The sequence below is a fragment of the Leptosomus discolor genome, chromosome 12 (assembly GCF_034619465.1).
Source record: "Leptosomus discolor isolate bLepDis1 chromosome 12, bLepDis1.hap2, whole genome shotgun sequence".
NCBI classification, from domain to species: domain Eukaryota; kingdom Metazoa; phylum Chordata; class Aves; order Leptosomiformes; family Leptosomidae; genus Leptosomus; species Leptosomus discolor.
In genome coordinates, this window is record NC_141402.1 from 2,083,439 (window position 1) to 2,106,010 (window position 22,572).

General features: G+C 48.0%; 2 protein-coding genes and 1 pseudogene across 2 annotated transcripts; 1 reads left to right on the top strand and 2 right to left on the bottom strand.

Moving 5' to 3' along the window:
• The first annotated feature begins 2,673 nt into the window (after positions 1 to 2,673).
• On the top strand, positions 2,674 to 3,581 carry LOC104345721 (proto-oncogene Mas-like; annotated as a pseudogene).
• Positions 3,582 to 7,914: 4,333 nt separating this feature from the next.
• LOC104342192 (proto-oncogene Mas) lies at positions 7,915 to 9,711 on the bottom strand. Its single transcript, XM_086472391.1, has 4 exons — positions 9,573 to 9,711; positions 9,181 to 9,237; positions 8,973 to 9,034; positions 7,915 to 8,922 (listed from the first exon to the last, which is right to left on the bottom strand). The coding sequence occupies exons 1-4, from the start codon at positions 9,709 to 9,711 to the stop codon at positions 7,915 to 7,917; spliced, it is 1,266 nt and encodes a 421-aa protein (XP_086328517.1).
• A 3,911-nt stretch (positions 9,712 to 13,622) lies between these two features.
• Positions 13,623 to 22,413, bottom strand: LOC147414599 (proto-oncogene Mas-like). The gene is made up of 2 exons (XM_086472392.1): positions 22,396 to 22,413; positions 13,623 to 14,642 (listed from the first exon to the last, which is right to left on the bottom strand). Exons 1-2 carry the CDS (start codon positions 22,411 to 22,413, stop codon positions 13,623 to 13,625), a joined length of 1,038 nt encoding a protein of 345 aa, XP_086328518.1.
• Positions 22,414 to 22,572: the final 159 nt, after the last annotated feature.

Sequence of the window (22,572 nt, forward strand, 5' to 3'; positions counted from 1 at the left end):
GGGCCCATAAATCATTCCCAGGGATGGAGAGTGGCAGAAAGGTGAGAGTGACAGAGACGAGCCAGGGATGCTCAACAGTGGGAAATCAGTGATGGGCAGACGTGTGACAGCATGAGGCTTCGCTCGGTGCCTCTGATGACATGTACACCGGTGGTCGAAGACTTATCCCAGCTTTCTTCTGGGAGATATTGCCGCTGAGAGAGAGACTTCGCTTTAATGTGTCAAGCATGGAACATAATACTTGTGAGGAATTTGACACTACAAAGCCACAGAAGAAATCATTAAAGGGAAATGTTCTTCGCAGCGGAGGTGGAGAAAGAACAACACATACTGTCATTGAAGGGCAATGATGGACTGATTTTTATAGGCCCAAACCTGTGGGAAAGGGGGCTAAAGGGACTTAACCTCATGAAGCGTGACTGAACAACATAGCACACTAAACTGTCTGTGTGAGGGACTCTTAATTCTCTCTTCCAGGGTCCTGAAGGTAACAGCAGGCCTAATTTGCCCTGATCCCTCCCGTTCATTCCCTCCCCATGGGACCAGGGGCTCCAGTTAGGGTCAGGCCTGAGGAGCCAGGCTTTGCCTGAGCTATGTGGGAGTTCTGTTCCACCTCTCTGAAGACCTGTCTCCATCCTCCTGTCACAGATGGACCCTGAGCCTATGCTCTAGCCTTGTTGCAAGTCTATTCCTGGCCCCAACTCCTGCAGCTCCAGGCTGGACCCCCTGCAGAGGCTGTGGACCTCATTCATTACCATGTGTTCACCACATCAAAATCGAAGGACACCCTTGGAGGACGTCAGTCTTAGGGATGACAAGCATAGGCGATAACTCCCAAGAACAGGTTATTCAGAAGATGGAAAACACATGAAAAAGGGAGAGAAAATAAGCAATGAAAATGCCAGTCCCCGTGATGCTAAAGGCTGAGATTGTGCCACTGGAATCACTTGTCGATAAAAGCACATTTGCAGCATGACGTACCCCACAAAATGTAATCTCAGAGGAGGCACGTGCGTGCCAGGGATGTGATTAGAGGCAGTGGGCAAAGCCCTCGTGCTGTTCTGTATCTGAATACCAGTGATATCTCACGGCAAGTTGAGACAAGGCCCGTGCTCTGCCTCACTGGCTGCTGTTGAGGGGACCCTGTTGGCACCCCCAGGTGCAGGGAGTGGGTGTATGATGAGGCCTGGGTGGGTGAGGGAAAGGATGGGCATGACCAAGAGTGATCCTGTGCCTGAGGAATGATGGGAAGAAGAAGGAGAGTTGAGGCCATGGAACTGTCAGGGATTTCTGAGGGGTTTCTGCTGGTTCATCCCCATTGTTGATGGTCCCTGGCTCATCTCCCTCATTCTTATTTTTCTGCCTCCCTCTTGCCCTGCCAAATCTCTTCCCCATCATCCCTGTGGCAATGCAGGCCATAAGGACAGTGAAGGAACAGAAGAAATTTAGGGGAAGTCTTCCACCACCAGCTTTGCACAGCAACACCCAGGAGATGCCAGCACAGTGAGATGAAGCTGGAGGACGGGGATGCAGAGATCCTGACCAGAAAACCGTTATACACCAGGGAGTTAGTGATCCTGACCAGGATACACCAGGGGGTTAGTGATCCATGAAACACTCGACCTGAGTAGTCCCAGCCCTGTGCTGGGCCGTGCCATGCTGTGCATCTCCCTCCACCATGGGATAAACCTGGTCGATTGACGGTGAGGGAGGAGCCTGCAGGCAGCTCTGGCTGGGTGCTGCTGGCGATTACACCGCCTGCATGTCCTTGCCTTTGTCTAAGACTGCTGCAAAGGTTCTCATGTGAGCATCTTTTTTTTTTTTTTTGACAGTAAAATGAGTTGTTTTCTTTTTTAAGAAATTTAGAATTAAGAAATTAAGAAAATAGCTCAAATGTCTGTAACGGGATAATCTTTCCATGGACAGGATGTGCCCTGACCAACGATGTGTTTGATGCTGCAGGACCTGGGGTTCCTAGCACCTGAAGGGACATAAGATTACCTGTGCTATCCTCTCCTTCTTCATCGCTTTAAATCTAGTAAATGGCATTTAAAATGATACTTTACGGAGTCTGAGTGCTGTTCTTAATGGGATCATAACAGATCAGCACCTCCTGGTGTAAAACTGGGGGGAGGAGAGGAAGGGGGTGATGTGGCCAGCTCCTACTGACAAGATCGCCGCCCATGGGACATGTGAGGGGAAGCTGTCACCGACGTGATGAGATTGGGAGGGGAGTCTCCTGACCACAGGTCCTGATCTCTGCACAAAGGTCTGCTCCCCAGGCACGAGAGACGAGGCCGAAGCAGAGCAGGGTGGCCCCAGCAGCCCTCACCATCCCATCCCCTTTTCTCCTGGCAAGCCTGGCCCCGAGGAGGCCCCATGTGCTGGAGCTCCCTCAGCATCACTGTTCCCAGGAGCCCCGGGAGGTAGGAGGACAGGGACGGGCGGGTGGGAGCTGCCTCCTGGCCAGGGCCAGGGCTGGAGGGGTGGGAGGCTGTCCTGGGCACGGCAGGGGATGGGTCCTCCGCGGTGCAGGTGGTGCCGGCATGGGGCTGCGAGGAAAGATGGTGAGTGCCGGGAACATCGACACCCCTCATTTCCTTCTCCTTCCCATCTCTCCTAGGCACTGGTGGGAGAGGGAGAAGGTGGCCACCCAGAGCAGGGTCATTTGCCATGGAGGAGATCACCACCACAGACCTATCTCAGTTCAATGATTCCTCGTATGACGGAGCAGGTGGGAGAGACAGCCTGTCTTGTGAATCACAGACTCTTGTGGTTGACTTTTTCACACTGTTTTGGTGGGGTGTTTGGCTCGGTGGGCTGCTGGGAAATGTGGTGGTTGTGTGGTTTCTGGGCTTGCACATGAAGAAGGGTCCCTTCACTGTCCTGAACCTGGCCACCGCTGACTTCTCCCTCATCCTTTTTTATTTGTTGTCAATTTCTTTTACACAGCACAGGGTTGGGTTTTTTTGTTTGTTTGTTTGAACTTCCCATTTATGATCTTCACTGTAGTTTACCTCCTATTTCTCTTCTGTTACCTTAGCAGCATGTGTCTCCTGACAGCAATGACTGTGGAGCGACGTGTCTCTGTCCTCTTCCCAATCTGGTACCGATACCACTCATTAGGCACCGTGTGTGGAGTGCCCTGGGCTTTGCTTGGCCTTTTCATTTGCCTAAATTCTCCTTGCTGTAATTTTTACTAATGTCTGTCTGCGGCAACATATCCAGAGGTTCAGACCTTTCGAGTTCCCTCATATTCTCCGCCCTGCTGCTGCTGTCAAACTCAATCCTGTTCATCAAACTCCAGTCTTGCTCGCTGAGGTGTCCCCCAGGGAGGCTGTACGTAGTGCTTCTGCTCACCAATCTCTTAATCTTTGCTGTTCCTTTCACTGTTGAAGTTTTGGAAGGCTTATTCATTGAACACGAAGATCTCAGAAGTTCATTGTCTTTGCTGGTGGCTGCGAAAATCAGGATTAACCCATTAATTTACTTCCTGGTGTGGAAATACTTGGCAGCGCTGGTTCGAGGACTTGGTGAAAGCTGCTCTCCACTGAGTGTTCGAAGAGAAAAACGGCGTGTAAAGTGGGGAGATGGCTGCCTGGGGAGGTGGCTGTGGAGGCGGCTGTTTGGATCCCTGCTGGCATGGGGAGGGACGCTGGGGCTGCTCTCATGGGCTGAGCTGGTGATGTGCCTCCTCTGCCTGGGGCTGTGGTGGGGACACTGTGGTCTCCTCGAGGCTGGTGCCTCTCCTCGTTCCTGGTAAGAGGCAACGCTGCGTGAGGGGCGCAGAGCAGGTAGAGCAGGGGAGGAGGAGCAACCCCGGCTGTTGGGCAGATCTGGACCCCACATGCCAACTTCTCCCTTCCTTTGACTTCAGGCCAAGCCTGGAGGGCTCCAGTCTAGCGTGGCAGCCCATGGGAGGCTGCTCCAAGCTGAGATGGGTTTTGTTTCAGCTACCTCAAACTCCTACGGAGACATCCAGGAGTGCAAAGGCCATGTGCTGGGGGGAGCGGGGAGCGCTCAGGCAAGGGAATGTGGTGGGTCAGCCAGGGCTGAGGATGCTGAGCCCCCCAGGCATCCCGGGAAGAAAGAGTGTCCCCATGTTCTGCTCCCTTTGGTAGGTGAATGAGTCTTTGTGATCTTTTGAGGGATCTAAATTTGCTTTTTTGAAGCTAGGTTTATATCAGAGAAAGAAGGAAAAAGTTCTGATCAGAACATTCAAAGAAATAACAGGGGCCCATAGCCTTTCTTTTTTGTTTGCTTTTCTTTTTACAGGGTAGCCCTTTCACTAATGCCATTTCACGTTAGTTAACAAGGTTTGGAGTTGATGACTGAGTACAATATTATTTCAGCAGAGATTTCACTAGAAACTTTGATGCCTCCCCACGGTCTTCTCCCCTTCCCTAGTTACGCTCTCAGCTCCACTGATGTGTTTATGAGATCTCTGTTTATAGCAGGGTCACCTGGCACACTTGTGATTCCTGCATTGCTGGAATCCCTCCTACCCAAATACTTTACATTTGTTTTATTTCCAACTGAAGTTTCCTTCATCCATAAAAAAGTAAATCCCCATAGCAATAGAAGTATTGCTCTTTCTTATGATGGTCTTGGGAGGTAACTGAGGGAGGATTTGTGGGTATAGGGTATCTCTGGACCTTGCTGGAGTTTGTTTTCACATAAATGCAGCTCCCGTGAAAGCTTTGCTCTTTCCTGGGCCAGAAGCAGCCTCAAGAAGATGTGAACAACAGTCAAAGTGTTTACCCGAGTGTAAACATCTAATGCGATGGCACAGGAGGAGTGTTGAGCCCTGGAGCTTGCCAAGCACAGGAGAAACGAGTGAGGGTACGGTAAAGATGGCACATGAACACCTACCTTGGGGTGCAGATCAAAGAGGTGCCAGGATGGCTAGAGATACAGGTGGGTAGTATAAAGTGTTCACATGACAAAGGATTTGCTTGGACGGGACAGATGAAGAAGAATACACCCAGAATGCTAAATCCCCATGTGGAGTGGGGTGAGTCACACAGGGGCTGGCCCTGCTCCCTCTGGAGTCACTGCAGAAAGTCTTATTCATCTGCCAAAGAGCCGGCGCAGCTGTGAAATACCAGACTAACAGCTGGGGTTAGCTGTTCCAAAATAAACTTGGCTTTTCTGTCCTTTTTCAGCACATACTGACTTGAAGGTTCTTCCTGTGCCTTAAATAAAAAATCATTTATCTGGTCCAGTCCCCATTTTCTGTCTTCATTTTCCCCTCTGTTTATTTTCGTTATGATTTACCTTATACTTAGTGCTGTCTTTGACAATAATTCAAGTGTTATTTCCTTTACCACACACTGTGAAATGAGTATTCCTAGTTCTTCTCAGATTCCTCCTTTTTGTCAGGAGCTTCCCATAAAATGGGTGGTGCATATATTGCTGCGCCAATGCAAAGCACGGCTCTGGTGGAAACAACTACAAGGGCAGCTCCAGAATATGCAAAATGGACCGAGATAACAAGATGTATTTTAAGATGGAGAAAATCATATTGCCAAATATCCATGAGATTCATCAATTATCAGAGAACAATAAAACCAAAACAACTAAGGAGGTGCTAATATTCATATAATTACCAGGACAGAAACAATGTACATAAAATAGGAATATCTGTCGCCAAAAAAGGGTGTTTTCTATACTGCTTATCTTCCGAAGTTTCTTTCCATTAGTCATTTCCTCTGCTCAGGGAAGATTAGAAGTCATGAGCGTCGCTGAGTGCCCTAAAACTTGGTCTGTGTTCAGAAGAAATTGGACTTCAATGAGCTCGTTCCTCCTCCAGTTTAAGGTGATGCAAAGACAGCCTCTTTGCGAAAGGTCCCAAGAGATCCCGAGGGGACAAATTCCACCCATGGTGCAGCTGGGAAATACTAGATTTCTAAGTAGTAGATGAGTAGTAAATCAGATCAGTAGAGCTGGTAGTAAATCAGAAAACATTCACATGGAAATTGTTGGGAAAACCACCAGTGAGAAGTCACTGAGGTTGTGGAGTCGATCTGCCTTAACCCCACGTCAGACTTTTACAGCACCTGGTTCAGATCCAGGCGCCGAGAGGAAGGATTTTTTTGGGTTTTTTTCTTAATACTGAACCCACCTTAGCTGGTGGTTTTTACAAATCTGGTTCCCACCCACTCCACTCCTGTACCTTTCACCAGAAGCCTCCTTGGTCACGGTCTCACTCCCTGTTTTTCCCACATGCACTGGGCTGCGGCAGCTCCAAGCTGGGACCTGGACAGGGACAGACATTACCAGAGAGGTACAGACCTGGGCACAGGGAAGTTCCTGTTTCCTTTTGCCTTTTAAAGGATAGGAGAGAAAAAGGAGAACTGGGAAGAGAACTACCAGCAAGGAGAGCTTTGTAAGGAGTCCTTTCCTCAGACACAGACGGGTTTGAGGCACAGGGAGTGATGTCTTGCAGCAGACCCTCAGAGCATGACAAGTCCTCAGTTCTCTTTAAAACTGGAGGAGAACCGTGTCCCTCATTCCCCTTTGCACAGGACATCCCTCACCAATTAATGGCATGAGTAAAACAGGCTTCAGTTGGGGAAAATTAATTTATTGGCAATTAATAAATTGCCTGTGCCCCCAGCTCAGCTTCACCCCTTCCCTCCAGCCTCCTCTCCCCGCCAGGCGGCGCAGGGGCGCTTGGGGGGTGTTACAGCCCGTACACAGTGGTTTCTCTCTGCTGCCCCTTCCCTCTCCCACGTTTCCCCTGCTGCAGCGTGGGTCCCTCTCCCATGGGGGACGCACACAGGGGCTGCCACCTCCAGAGCCACCTCTGCCACCGCCTGCGTTGGCCTGGAAGCTCTGCCAGGAGAGATTGGAGACAAGAGTTTGAGAAACTTCTGAGGTACCGGTCTGAAAGGAAGGGCAGCCAGATTCTTGAGCTGATTTTCACACAATAGAACAAAAGCAGAATAATAGTATCTGTTCTTTGAAGTTTGGGGTACTTTTGACATCTTCAGTAGTTTTAGCATTTGAACTCTACTGTCAGATGACATCCATTCTCTTAGGGAAAAAACAAGGTGAATGGCATGTTGAGGATTAAGTCTGACACAGCAGATGCCATGTAGTGTCCAAGAGCCCATGCAACAGTCTTGGCCCAACTCTTTCCTTGGCTTAATTCCTTGAATTAACCCCATTCGGATTTCTGCAACCAGTCAGCGCTCCTGCAGGGTTGTGCCACACCATCTGAGACGTACTCACACAGGGAGCTGCCTTCTGGTGAGCCCCTGGGGACGCTATCCAGGCAGAGACCTGGGGAGGACAACATGAATGGAGGAGAATAGCTCCCACATAGATCTCCTGGCCTCCAACACACTGTGGGCATGTTTGCTTCCCCGTTTCTTTTCTGGTTGGGTTTTTTTGTTAAGGAATAAATGTTGGGTAGTGAAGGGAGATTGCTTTTATACTTTATTGCCAAAAATAATTGGGTTTGAAACTAGATTTGAGAAGGCATTTTTGACAATATATGAGCGATGCTATGGCCTTAGAAGTGAGAAAGTTGATGGAAAAGGTCCTGAAACATTGGCCCTAGAGTGAGAGCAAAAAAGCAATCAGACCAGGCAGAGCCATTTTAAAATGCTGTTTATTAAACTTGGCACCCAAAGAGAGTGACAGTAGGCGAAGTAAGCTAGCCACAAAGACAGTTCTCACATTTTAGCATGGAGGAGTCTAAATAAACAAAAGTGCTTTTGAATTTGGGGTTAAGATATGGGGCTAGTGACACGGCTTGGTATAGAGCTAAATTAGACTTATATATTCACTTTTGCCCCCACCCCTGGGATCTAAGGCCCAACGGTTCAAAGGAACCTTCATGTTCTTCCTCTCTTTTTCCTTAGCTTTACATTTCAAAAGATGATCAGGGAAAAAAAAGGAAGAAATTTAGGAGGACATAGTTATTGTGTCATGGGTTTCCCGTTCATCTTTGTCATCTGCCGAATCTTCAAAGGCCCTCTGGAACGCCAGCTTGAGCGTGAACTTGATTCTCCGATCCCTGTAGCTCCCCACGAGGAAGTAAATGACAGGGTTGAGGCTGCTGTTCACGCAGGACAGCACAAAGCCGATCTCCGGGGAGTAGAGGAACTTGTAGCCCAGGAAGTCAAAGAGGATGAGGACGCTCAGAGGCACGGCGAAAATGAGGAAGAAGAGGACGGTGAGCATGATGACGGTGAAGAGCCTGCCCGTTCGCAGGTGCTGGGAGCTGCACTTGACTCTAAGGAAGAGGGTCAGGCTGAAGAGCAGCATGAGGGGCGTGCAGAAGAGGAAGTCCAAGGTTCCGATGGCGATGAGCAGCAGTTGGCAGCTCCTGGCAGAGGGGCGAACGGTACACAAAACGTACCCGAGGGTGTTCAGCAGCAGGGAGAGAGCCCAGAGCAGGCCGGAGATGACGCCGGACAAGAACTTTGGGCGGTGGCTTCGGCACCAGATGGGACAAAGGACAGACAGGCACCTCTCAATGCTGATGGCGGTCAGGAGGTACAAGCCGGTCCCGTACATGAAGAGATTCAGGAAGAGGAATATCCCAAACTGCACCCCGACGTTGAACTGCATCAGGTACTGAACCGTCTCAATGGCGATGCAGAGGAGGTACCCGAAGTCGGCAGCGGCCAGGTTCAGGATGTAGACGGTGAAGTGGTTCCTCCGGATGCGGAAGCCAAGGTACCACAGGACCATGCCGTTTCCCACCATCCCACAGGCAGCGCTGATGAGGCAGAAGCTCTCCATGAACTTGAGGACGGCGTATGATGGCTCTGCCTTTCCCACAGCCCCGCTCTGATTAGTCCCATGAGCCTGGCTTGCGTTGCTTTGGGGCATGAATGTTATGAGCTCCTCAGTCATGATGAAATGCCCCAAATCAAATATGTCTCTCCTTCCTGTTTCTCTTGGGATCTGAGAAGAGACAGAGGGCATTTAGTGACGTACATTGCTTTTATTCTTACAGCTTTGTGGCTTGGGACAGCTTTCAAGGGGCAGGCATGGTTACAATCCACGTAGGTAACAGCTAGCAAGATGCAAAATGTTGAGGATGGGCAAAATCATGCCAGAATTTGGAGAGGCGGAGATTGGTTAATTGTGGCATCCATGCGGAAGAACGAGACTGTTCAACAGAGTAAAGAAAAAGAAGCAGAAGAAAACATTGCTACTTACAGACAGAGCAGGAGGAGATGGGGAGGGTGGGAGTAGGTAGTGACTCTGCGTGTTTGCCTGTGAGAGAGGATCGGAAAACAGCACAGCGGGGACAAAGAGTACTGTCAAACATGTGGCCGGTGAGGCATTTCTGAACCCTGTCCCCAAACGCTTACCTTCTCCCCTGAGTAGCCGAACTGAGCTCTGAGAGTGTCTTTCCCTTGGTTTCTAATTTATCCCATCGGATCTCCCGGGAAACACCTCCTGTGGAAAAGATGGGGTTTCAGTCTGCAGCTTCAGTTGGTGCCTCCTGCGATGCAATGAAGCAGGGGCTGTCAGGAAGGAGCAATTTCACTGTGCAGAGGGGCAGGATGGGATGAAGTCAGCAGCAGATGAGAACGGGTTTCTTTTACGTTCTGAAGCAATTTCACGTTTCTGCTCCACTTCTCCGGTTGCTCCTACAATTGGTGGGGAGAAAATGACCTGCCAGGGATTCCACTGCTGGCAATGCTCTGGGATATTGCTTGCATCTGTGAAAGGCTCTTTGCGCATTTGTACTGGGGCCAAATGCTGTTGTGCTAGGGATGTATAAATGAGTGGTTAGTAGAGATTGTGGGAAGTTCTCAGAGGAATGGTATTCTGTTTTGGTTTGTCTTTCTTGGAAAATCAGACTTGGTTTAGACTGGATTAGTCTGAGGGACAATATCCTTCTTCCCAATGTTTCCTTCCACAATCACTTTCCGTGCAATGCCTGACCCCAAATCCTGCCAAGACCCCAAGGGGAAAAATGCTTTGTCCAATGTGCCTGGGGTCAGGGGGACAGATCAGACAACGAGCCTTCATCTCCTGACTGCCAGGCATCAGCAGTCCTTTCTGGATGTGATCAGCCCTCACCTTCCACCCTGGAATGCTTCTGAGCCTTTCTTTCACAAAAATGTGTAAAAAGGCGCCTGTTTCTTTCTCCTGCGGATTGGCGGAGCCTCCCCAAACCTCACAGGGCTCTTACAGCTCCTCCATGACTCGCTGCTCACCTCTGACCCCGGAGAAATAAAGTATTTCCAAAGGCTGAGCTGAAAGGGACTTTAGAAGGATAGTAACCACAGCAATTTATTCACAGCAATTAACAGAAATACTGCAGACAGGAAACAAACTTGCCATGTGCCGCTTACAAAACAGACAGGAGGAAAGGAGGTTTAGCAATGTGGCTGTGCAAGTTTTGAAACGGGCAGTTGTGGGCGCCAGGGGGACAAAACGTCCCTCGGTCTTCAGGTGTCACGCTGTGAAGAAGCTTCTATGGAGAGTTGCCTTTGAGCAGGCGCGATCCAAACGTTGTGATGTCGTGATGACCTGACTTTGTCACCTCTCTTAGTTCAAATAAAACAGGGCTTAGGATCAGACTAAGTCTTTTATCTACAGCTTCTTGCCTGTGGACCCTTGCTTTGACGTGCTGTCTTCTTCAGGCCTGGGTAGGAATGGGTGGCTGCGGTTTTGACAATCAAGCTTCTAAAGCACACAACCTGTAGGGCCTGACACGGCGCTTCTATAACGTATCTCAGGTCTCACCAAAGCCTATTTGCACTGTTATATGTCCTCTGCTCTTCTTTGTGCCAAATCCCAAGTGGTTCTGTGGGTTGTAGGACACCACTTGGCTGCAAGCTGGTACGAACACCTACCTAGTGCAAAGACCTCTGTCTAGAGGTGCTTGTCCCTCCTTCTGCCCCCAGTTAGCCGACCCTGACTTTCCTCTTTCAAAGAGGACATAGCCTTCTCTTACTAGCTGGTGCTCCTTCCTTCCTGTGGCGTCCAGTCACACCTCCAGGAAAGGTGCAAAAGAAGGAATTTGGCAGCTGAGGCTGGGGAGGGCTGCCAGGGGAAGGCTGCCCCTTTCAGGTGTGTGGGAGGCAGGCTGGGGTGAGGGAGAAAAGTGGGCTGGTTGTTGTAGAAGCTCTTGGGATGGAGAATGGGTAGCTGCTTGAAGGGGAGGTTGGGGATGACTGCTGGGGGACGGGGGCTTGGGAAAGGAAACCAAATCAAGGCACCAGCGAGTCTTTCACTCTCCTGTATGTGATGAAAACTGGACCGATATGGATCATCCACATGCCCATACTCGTCCCTTCCTCCAGGCCTTAACTGCACCGCAGAAATGCCAACAGTAACGTGTGTGCCTTCTGCTGGAATCGATGAGAAAGATTATTGCCGACGCTGGTGCCTAGGGACTCCTCAGAGGAGCGGAGTTAGGTTTGCTGCCCTTGGGGAACGGGTGACACCCTCCCTTGCAGGCACCACGTGCCGCTGGCACACGGACCACGCTGGGGAACACACTCAACTCTCCTGGCCCGAGCTGCCTGTCACCTTTCAGCTGTCCCCAGGGAAGCAGAAATGTGGGCTTTTTTCAAGGTGCTAGTGGCCCCCGAGGAAAACACTCTTCTCACACGTGACCACTGATCTGCTGGACGCCCTGGCATCCTTCCAGAGAGATACCAAGCAATTCAGAAGACAAACTTAGTTCAGATGCGGAGGACACTCTCCCTGGCAGGGTGCGGTGACTATCTTGGTGTCAGTTCAGGGTGGAAAAGCCTCCAGGTGATCCCCATCTCCTTGCAGGTCCTATCACTGACTTCTTTTGGACCACAGGAGACACACTGCAAATATCTGGCAGATGTCACCCCGAGAATGCTTGTCTTTTACCATGGATGGTTGAGGGTGTCTACAATGGTGGTTTATGTGCTGGCATCACCTTTTAAATGTCTGAGGTTGGATGCAAATCGTTCACGCTAACGTGACATGTTAAATGTGCTCACATTAAATGCCACATGTCTTCGTGATGGGTATGTTTAAGACCAACCTGTCAAGAAGGAAAGTTTTCCACAGTTTATATTCTGTACGTTTTTATCAGCTGATGGCTTCTTCTGAGCACAATAATGTTTTGAAGTACAATTTGTTTTCCTTTCGTTTAAAAAAAAGGCTGTTGACATTTTTAATAACGGAAATGTTTTGGTTCTCCCAATGATAAAATCATTACAGATATTAAAAGGAACACATTTTTAACATATTTTCTGACAAATGGATGCTCTCTTCCCCTCAGCAGAAGTTAGAAGAAAAAAAAAAAGAACTTACTAGAAGTAATTGATGACATAGACCTAATCTGAATCAACTATGTGTACATAGCATTAAAAATTAAAGAATAGTAGAAATGGAACTCAAATTTCAGCTTTCAGGAACTGTAATCAGGAAGCAAAAAGCAACTACAGACATTAGGGTGGGTGAACCACTATTTTTTTAAGTGGTGCTTTTCAAAATTAATTAAGACAAATGAACAGGAAAAAAGATGATCGAAAACAGAAGAATGCAGCTTCCCTTTAGGAAAATATTTGCAGATGAAGGCACGAAGAGGGAAATCCGTAAGGTTTCTCAGAGAAAATCACCTGCGTTGCCTTTTTCTACCAATTTAGGTTTAAAGAGCAAATGTTGTGTAGTCTGATAGTACCACACTTCAAATAATCACATCTTGCATCTCAAGGGATTTGGTCTAGAGAATAATTTGTTGCAAATTGTGGTATTTATTTACCTTTCTTCCATTTCTTATCTTTTACCCTATCCTTGAATTTATTTCTATTGGTAGAGGAGATGTTAGAAGCCATGGGTTCTTAGCTGTGCTTCTTAAATGAAGAAATAACAACCCAATGCATGCTGTAGTTAGATACAGATACTCTCTCCTGGGCTGGAGGAAGCCAAAATCGTACGCTACTCCATCCCTATATTTCTTTGAAACACCAGAAAAAGGAGCATGCAAGTCAGTGTGCAAAGTTGTAGGGCAGGTTGGTGGGGGCTGGAGCCTTTTCTAGTACATCACAACTTCATGGTGTGGAAACCTCCCTAGTTAGCAGAAGAAAGGAACTTCTAGGGCATGAATCATTTCATCATTTGAAATCCTCACATTAGGGAGCAAAGAATCATGCACTCAGTGAGCCACAAAAGGTTGCATGTGTTGCTGAGATGCAGGTATTTAAAATTAAGTGAGATAAACAGACTCTCCCTTCCAGGAATGTCGTGGCTGATTTCAACAGAAGGATTGGTTCCCATCTCATCTTCAGCGATCTGAGTGAAAAGTGATGGAGAATTTACGGACTGGATATTGTTGTACTCTGAAAGACAGAGATTTGAGTGAACCGCAAGTTCTGAGTGGGATTCCTTTGACGAAATGCAGACACCAAAACATTTCACCTTATCAAATTGGAATCACTTAGTGGCCACTGAAAAGAAATAGGTACATTCAAGGTGGTCCTAATATAGGTCTGTATAAAACTTCTGTGGTCCCGGTGCTTGTGTGCTTTCAGCGACCACAGATGGAGCTTACACTAACTAGCTAAAGGGTAGAGATCTACAATGAAGATACTGAAGGTTAGGAGAGATAAACCTTCCCCAACACCTCAGAGTTCTTAAACTCTGTAAACAATCAGCACTCAGGTCAAGACCAGTGTTGCTGTTTTAGGCACAGCAGGGTAGCAAGAGGACATAGTTACTGTGTCATGGGTTTCCCGTTCATCTTTGTCATCTGCCGAATCTTCAAAGGCCCTCTGGAACGCCAGCTTGAGCGTGAACTTGATTCTCCGATCCCTGTAGCTCCCCACGAGGAAGTAAATGACAGGGTTGAGGCTGCTGTTCACGCAGGACAGCACAAAGCCGATCTCCGGGGAGTAGAGGAACTTGTAGCCCAGGAAGTCAAAGAGGATGAGGACGCTCAGAGGCACGGCAAAAATGAGGAAGAAGAGGACGGTGAGCATGATGACGGTGAAGAGCCTGCCCGTTCGCAGGTGCTGGGAGCTGCACTTGACTCTAAGGAAGAGGGTCAGGCTGAAGAGCAGCATGAGGGGCGTGCAGAAGAGGAAGTCCAAGGTTCCGATGGCGATGAGCAGCAGTTGGCAGCTCCTGGCAGAGGGGCGAACGGTACACAAAACGTACCCGAGGGTGTTCAGCAGCAGGGAGAGAGCCCAGAGCAGGCCGGAGATGACGCCGGACAAGAACTTTGGGCGGTGGCTTCGGCACCAGATGGGACAAAGGACAGACAGGCACCTCTCAATGCTGATGGTGGTCAGGAGGTACAAGCCGGTCCCGTACATGAAGAGGTCCAGGAAGAGGAATATCCCAAACTGCACCCCGACGTTGAACTGCATCAGGTACTGAACCGTCTCAATGGCGATGCAGAGGAGGTACCCGAAGTCGGCAGCGGCCAGGTTCAGGATGTAGACGGTGAAGTGGTTCCTCCGGATGCGGAAGCCAAGGTACCACAGGACCATGCCGTTTCCCACCATCCCACAGGCAGCGCTGATGAGGCAGAAGCTCTCCATGAACTTGAGGACGGCGTATGATGGCTCTGCCTTTCCCATAGCCCCGCTCTGATTAGTCGCATGAGCCTGGCTGCTTGCAGTTGGCAGGAAGATTGGTGTGGTTGAAATACTCATGATGGGTGATTTCAGACAGACCTCTAGGGAGAGAGAAGAGAGGTGGTAACTCAGGCGTGGCTTTCCCTCATGGTGACTTGGGGGTGTTTCTGGATTTGTTCTAGGTCTTTTTAGCCAAAGCTTGACTTAAGGAGGGATTGCTGTGTGTGGACTTGGAGCACAGAGCTTGGAGGCATTGTTCAACGCACTGTATATAAGGCCAAATTCTGTATGACATGTAGTACCAGTTAGACTGCAGTGTATTTCTCCCTTTTTAAAATTTATTTGTTGAGGGTCCTTTTTGCAGTCAGTATTGGGAAAAAATATCTTAAAAACCCCAATTACAGCTTAAACAAACCATGTCTGAAAGGTACCTCTTGTCTGAGGGGAAAGAGAACCCAATGTTAACAAACACCATGGCTCTTTTCCTCTCTCCCCACCAGCTATTAATTTTGACATGGGAAGGCAGGGAAGTGTCATGAAAGACAGCAGGAGATAGTTAAAACCAAAAGAGGAATAAGTCAAAAATGGGAAGAGCTTGGAAGATGTGAATCATTGGACAGCCTAACCAGCATGAAAAGTCTCTTTTCTCCTTGTAAAATGCTGCAGCATTTATGGAGACGGACTTCCACAAACACACCGAATGTGACAGTTTGAATCATTATTGCTTCATCTCAGCACCCCAGACACACGGTCTTCGGTGCTGCATGGGCAGAGGCAAGATAAATGCGTGATGCAGCTAATTTCTTCAGCCAGCTGATGGCCTGGAGCAGCGGAGTCAATCCTGCTGCATTAGTCCATGGGAGGCACGTACAGCAGCCGTGCTTGGTTGGGAATCCAGCTGGGACCGTTCCACCCAGCTTTCACCATTAAAAATGCAAACATCTCATTGAACTCTGCCTCTAAAGCTGCCATTTGAATTAATGGAGGTTTATGACCACTTCCCAAGTCATGTATTTTATCCTAAGACATGCATCTTCGGTAGGTGTGCAGTCACCTGCCCGTCTTTGCTGACTGCAGGTACACTGCAGAGTGCCAGCTCCAGCGAGAGGATTAGTGTGTGGACAGCTGACATTAGCGGGGGTGAATTCCACCTCTTGGGCTTGCAGGATGCGAAAACTTTCGGCCTGAGACCAGGGATCTTCTGGCACTGCACCGTGCTCTTACATAGGAAGCTGGATGATTCCATCCTCGGCTGTTACGGGACCTTGAATGCTTCTAGCATTAAGACTTTGGAGATCAGTGGTCTCTAAAGGAAGTCTTTTAGTACCTACTGCAAGGGACTGCGCAAAACAAAACACGTCACCTACTTCAGAACGCACAGAACCTCTGCTGTAGCAGTTTCACAACAGGAACATCCCGAGTTCAAACTCACCTTTTTCCTTATCCGGGGAGGGCTGCATACTGCCTGCCCAACATCACTAGCAAGGCACCTTCTTCCCTGCACATCTGTAGCAAGCAAATTGAAAAGATGCAGCCTTATGACTTTGTTCACTTCCTCACTATCTGCTTTTGGGGTGGCAGCAAATGGTCACACCTGAATTCACAGTAGAGAGCAGCTGAAGCAGCCCCTAATTCTGTGAACCAAGTCTGCTGTGAGGAGAAAGGAAGACCCAGTGGTTAAGTGGTTTTCCAGCCTTTAGAACATCCGTTGCAGCGTTATCCTCTGCCACAAGCTGTGTAACCTGAAGCAAATTTCCAATTGATTCGAAGGGGACACGAACATTTGGGTGTCACTTAAGCTCTGTCTAAACCCCTCCAGCCTTCTGACCACATGCCTGTTTTAGGAAAGCGGCTCTTCTACCTCTCTGCTGCAGTCATCTCCAGAAGGCAACTGACCCCGTCCTCCAGAAGTGTCTCTCTCAACTGGATGTTCAGGCAACAACAGGGGATTCACCGTCTAACTTATGCTTGGCAAGCGTATTTCCTGATGTTAGATGAAAACCCTGTGCCATTAATGATATATGCATAAAGACTGCCAGGTATGGATATGGCTGTCATGGACACCCTGTGAATAAATGACAAAACATCAGTATTTTTGCCTTCCACTGTAATGGAACTGAAGAAATCCTTCTCTGACTTCCGTAGACCATGGAAAAGAATACCAGAAAAGTCACCCACAGTTCTCATTTATTGTACAACCTTGGAAAGCGATTTCTTGTTGTCTCCAAGACACATTGAAGACATGAGTCTACTTCCTTAATGAAACTAATTAGTGAAGGCTTGCATTAAACAGCAGCAGACTAAGTCTAGGTGGTCTTTTAATCCCTTGAGGTTAAACATCCTTCCTGTGGTTTGCCTGCTGAGTACCACATAGTTCTTGTGGCAGATGTCAGTCTGAACAACCTTGGCACCAGAAAGACATTTTAGACTACGGATGGAAAGTTTTGCTGTTGTATTTTCTTGGCTAATCTGAAGTGATCATCTAAAACCAAAACTGCTAATGCTTGGTCTCTGAATGACATCTTATATTACAGACATGTATTTAGAGCAATTCCACAGCACTTGTTCATGGAAAAGAATGAAGATCCTCTTATCTCAAAAAGGATCAAGACAATTTCTTACCTATAGAGAATTTCTAGCCAGCAGAAGATCTCCTTTGATCTCCTTTCCTCCGTTTTTATTTTTTCTCTCACTTCCCCTCGCCATCCCTCCAAAAGCATGACAGAAAGCATTAGACAGAGTGCAATGGCAAAGATACCATCCAGGAATTCCTCACCTTTTTGTGGGTTCCTTGGAATTTCAGTGACTGATTTGCAGCAGCTGCCCGTTGTGGATCTGCTGGGTAAAATGGTCACCTGGATCCTGTGACATACGGTCCAGCTAAAATCCTTGTGTCACACTGTAGTGCAGGACTAGTTAGACGCTGTTTAAAAAGCCACAGTCTCCTCAACGTGACATCTGACAGCCAGCCAATCGCTCTCTTGGGGAAATATCTTGTTGGTTCCGTGTGGTCCCTTAGATTTGAACCACTTCCCCCTTCCCTATTCGTACAGAGCCTGTCACTGTCACGGTTCTCAGAGTGGTTTTTTACTACTTCTCTCTTCTTCAACCAGTCTCACAATAGAAAGAGAGCTGTCTGTACAAAATTATACCTTGCCTCTTGCACTGATGCTTTGTTTCCTGCTTGTGCCCCCGAGATGGTCTAGTTTCAGTCCTTGAAGAGGATGCCTTACTGCTGCTCAGGGTCATATAGATTGAGAAACTGCCAGTCCTCTTCCATAACGCCTGCTCATGATTTCACAACCTCCCTCAGCACAACTTCTCATTCCCCAAGGACTTATTGTCCCTGCCCAACTGGCCTTAACACACCCATCACCACAGAGTGTCCTCCTCTGACCCACAGCCTCCCCTAACACAAGGTACTACCCTACTTAGTCCCCACTGCTTCACACCACCGTCTCCTGGAGGAGAGTCCACCCAAGCTCCACAGCCCTACCACACCTCAGCAGCTACCATTGCACAACCTCTGCTTGTGCTGCCTTCACGACACGATGCCCGCTTCTGATGTCAGGAGCTCTTTCGACGCAGCTTCACCACCCCACAGCGTTACCTGCCGCTTCGTACTGTCTTTCAGCACAGTCCTTCACCACACCTCAGGCACTTCCGATCTCAAAAAAATCCCTCAGCCTCCATTTCCAGTTTCACAGCTTCCCCTCAAACAGTGCCTCAGCCCCATCCTGCCCACCGCCGAATTCACATCTCTTCACCACCTCACGTCTCTACCAAGACAGCCTCTTGCCAGCATTTGCTACCCACCCCCACCACCTCTCCCGTATTCGTACCATGCACAGTCCCTCCATGTGCATGAGCTACCACCAACAGTGTCCAGATCTCTGTGCCAACGTAAGTGGAGTGAAAAATGGAGAAAACACCTTTTCCTTTCCTGTCAGTAAGTATATCCCAGGGAACTATTTTGCAACGGGAGATACCAGCAACTCTTGATTTGGGCTTATGCATTAAGTCACTTCTGCTAGTCCATTTGGCTAGGGAAACAGAAGAAGAGCATGTCACTAGCCAAATCGCTGCCATGTGCGTCAGTGAGTACAGAAACCGGCAGATCTGGCCCAAATAGCTTAGCAAGCTGGATACCTGATGGTTCATCTTTAGCTGCTTCTGTCATTTGTTGTTCCTCTTCCTTTCCCAAAAATTGTAAGACTGTTTGTACTTTCTTACACAATACTGTTTCCTATAGTGACTACTATTAACCCGGCCAGGACTCCAGTGTAAGGACTATTTTCACCCCAAGCAGTATTTAACCTCCTCCTTAATTTGGGGATTTCCCTTTTCTGTGGATCTCTGGCATTCCATGTCAGGAGATGGTTACATTGATTGATACTAGGCCATTCTAAATTTCAAGAAATGTCAACAAAAAGTAACAGCCAGTGAACAAAACTATTTATTGACACCCATAAGTCAGAAGCTAACACCACCAGCAGACTTCAGAGCAGTGATGAGTTTGAGTTGAACTGATGCATGAATTGACACACCCATTTGCTTTACCATGTTTCATTTCATAGGTTCACCTTCAGCTGCAGAAGTTTCAAGTTAAGAAAGGTGATGCTCTTCTTGATAGCAAGATGGCATAGAATGGTTTGGGTTGGAAGCAACCTTAAAGATTATCTAGTTCTAACCCTCCTGCCATGGGCAGGGGCACCTTCCACTAGACCAGGTTGCTCCAAGCCCCATCCAGCCTGGCCTTGAACACTGCCAGGGGTAGAGCAGCCACAGCTTCTCTAGCCAGCCTGTTCCAGGGTCTCACCACACTCATAATAAAAAAATTTCTTCCTTATGTCCAACCTAAATCTACTCTCTTTCAGTTTAAAACCATTGCCCCTTGTCCTGTCACTACAGGCCTTGTTGAAAAGTCTCGCTGTCTTTCTACCTACGTTTAGCCTGTACCTGGGGCTAAACTGTCACAGTCACTCTATCACCTGACAACCCCTCACCAGCCAGTAAGAGGAATCAGGGAGAGGAGAGCGGACCCATGGGTTGAAATGAAAAGAGATTTAATGAAACACCACCAAAGGCATGCAAAGTTGTACTTAGCCCAATGAATGTGCCACGGTCACAATCGAGAGGAGAGCAGCCCTCAGGAGCAGGGAGAAGCCAGAGACAAGCAGGAAGAACCACAACAGCAATCCCACAAGGTCTCTCTCCTCAGCCAACCTTCCCCCTTTATAACAACCATGACATTATGGTGTGGGCTACACCTGTAGCTCACTCAGGGCACCTGCCCTGGCTGACTCAAACTGCTAACGGCCTGTCCAGCACGGCTGGGCTGGGATTCCAACCCAGTCAAACCAGGACACTTTCTTATGGCCTCCCTTTGTATATTGAAAGGCCACAAGAAGGTCTTGAGGAGACTTTTTTCAGGCTGAACTCTCTCAGGCTTTCTTCATAGGAGGGCTCTTTCAGCCCTCAGATTGTTTTCATGGCCCTCCTTTGGACACACTCTAACAGGTCCATGGCTGTCTCGTACTGAGGACCCCAGAGCTGGATGCAGTACTTCAGACGGGGTCTCAGCAGCGTGGAGTAGAAGGGGAGAATCAGCTCCTTCGACTGGCTGGCCATACTTCTTTTCATTGATCCCAGGATGTGGTTGGCTTTCTGGGCTGCAAGTGCTCATTGCTGGCTCATGTTCAATTCTTCATCCACCACTACCCGCAAGTCCATGTCTGCAGGGTTGCTCTCAATCCCTCCATCCCCCAGTCTGTGCTGATAGTGGGGATTGCCCTAGCCCAGGTGCAGGACCTTGCACTTGGCCTTGATGAACTTCATGAGGCTCTCGTGGACCCACTCCTCAAGCCTGCCAAGGTCCCTCTGGATGGCCTCCCTTCCCTCCAGCATATCAACCACACCACTCAGCTCAGTGTCATCTGCAAACTTGCTGAGGGTGCACTTGATCCCACTGTCTATATCAATGATGAAGATATTTAATAGCGTTGGTCCCAGTACGAACCCTTGAGGGACACCACTTGTTGCTGGTTTCCACTTGGACATTGAGCCATTGGCTGTAACTCTTTGGATGCGGCCTTTGTCTGCCCTAAGTGATTTTATTCAGAATTGAGATGTCTATTGCAGACCTAATCTCATCCTAAAATCAGGTCTGAGGTAGATCAGGTGAATCAATTCCTGGAGAGATTTACTGCTCTCCATAGGAAAGCTTAGTGTATGTGACAAAGCCTCAACTCAGCTGACTTCCACAGGATAGAAGACCTGACTTCCTCCCTTGGTTTCCCCATTTGTAAAAGAAGGAATTTTTTTCTTACCCTGTTATTCGCTGACTTTTGCTAAAACGTGCAAGTTCTTGCAAGAGGCTTTATTCACTGGGTTGCCAGTGGTGAAATTTCATGCAAAATAGGCTCGATGAGTCATCAAAGGTAACTCAGGCCTTCTTCTGCCTCTGTGAAAACTTAAGCATAACCACTATGAGAGAAATGTGCCCAATCTGCCCTTAAAAAGACTACTGTGTCAGGTAACTCTTTACCGCACCCAGCATATGGCACCTCTCTCCTTACCACTAGTATTCTCTCTGATATTTTTTTTTTTTAAATGAATATTTGTGTTTCATGTGTTTTCTCTTCGGAATACACAAAGATTTAAAACTACTCTTCTATTACTCACCATGCTATAAAGCCAGAGCAGTGGATCTAATGGGCCTTTACACTTGGGGAAACCACACAGCATGGCTTAATGAAGGACCCTGGAAAGGGTTAACTGGACTAGGTCACTGCACATGCTTGTCCAGTTTAATATTCAGCTAATCCATTGATGTTATTTCTACTGGAGAAATCTTGAAATGCCTTCAGAAAATCATTGTCAGTGACTAACGGCTGTTTCTTTAAAATGTGTTTGCTTAAACTTTTCAGCCAGGACAGAATTAATTTCTCCTCCTTTGCCCCTTCCTTTCATGCCTTCTCTTTGCGGAGCCTCCACGCCTCCCTCCTCCAGCCCCAAGAGCCCTTGAGGTGGGAGATTTCCTTGGAGAGGGTTACAGAGTGCTACTTAAGCCGTTTTCTTCTCAGCCTTCTTTCTGCTGCTGGGCTGGGAGTGCATCATTCAGTGCACAGAGGCCAGGCCACACTATCCAGACAGCCCCCATTGGCAGAAAATGCCAAGACACGCTTGTGATACAGGAAAGCAAGAAATTGGAATTATATAGTAACAGGCACCTCCTAACCAAGTGTTGGAAGCTTTCGAGAAGCTATTCCATGTTCTTTAAAGACTCTGTGCTCTAACACATTCCTACCAGGGAAGGCAGGTGCTGGGGAGATAAAATCATACAGCCCTTACACAAAAAATTAGATCTCCGAACACAGAGGAGGTAAGTTTTCCAGGTTCGCTGGATTCTTTCGTTTCTTCTTTTGTTTCCTGTCGTCTTTACTTTTCCTGATTTCCTTTGCTCTTCAGTTTCCCTTCTTCTTGAAAAAACGTGAAAATACAAAAAGAAATTTTCCCTAAAGTTATCAACTGCCTATGGCTGTCTTTGGCTGGAACGAGGCACACAGCTAGTTCTGTAGTCCCAGATTATGTTATTTAGTTATTTTGTTTCCCACTAAGCACCTGAGATTTTAGGGAAGAATGCTTGCAATAAGGAGATAGTGCAATTTCTCATCTTTTTTGAAATATTAGCAGTCCACATTGTATTTATTTTATTTTGCAGTTGATTGCATTATATCTCTAGTCTCTCCCTGAAAAGATACTTTCAGAGGTAAGACATACCTTGTGAGAATCCTCTACTGAACTAGTCATTCTAACCATCCTCTCAGAGGCAACAGAAAGGAACAGGCACCTCCAGCATGTAATTCATCACATATTTAAGTAGACGCCTTAGGCTGGTCAGGAGTTGCCCTGCAAAGGAAGAAAAATGAGTGCATATAGCTCAGATACAGGTGCCTCCCTGTCGTAAGTCAATAAGATGGAATGAGGCAGATGAACATACTGTAAAATGCAATTTTACAGAGACCTT

What these genes read in the sequence shown, in the direction of transcription:
- LOC104342192 (XM_086472391.1), bottom strand. Translation starts at nt 9,711, where the DNA reads ATGCGCAAAGAGCCTTTCACAGATGCAAGCAATATCCCAGAGCATTGC. An exon ending in ACGTGAAATTGCTTCAGAAC is followed by an intron (nt 9,238 to 9,572) that starts GTAAAAGAAACC and finishes CCTCTCTCACAG; the next exon opens with GCAAACACGCAGAGTCACTA. An exon ending in CTGTCCCAAGCCACAAAGCT is followed by an intron (nt 8,923 to 8,972) that starts GTAAGAATAAAA and finishes GTCTCTTCTCAG; the next exon opens with ATCCCAAGAGAAACAGGAAG.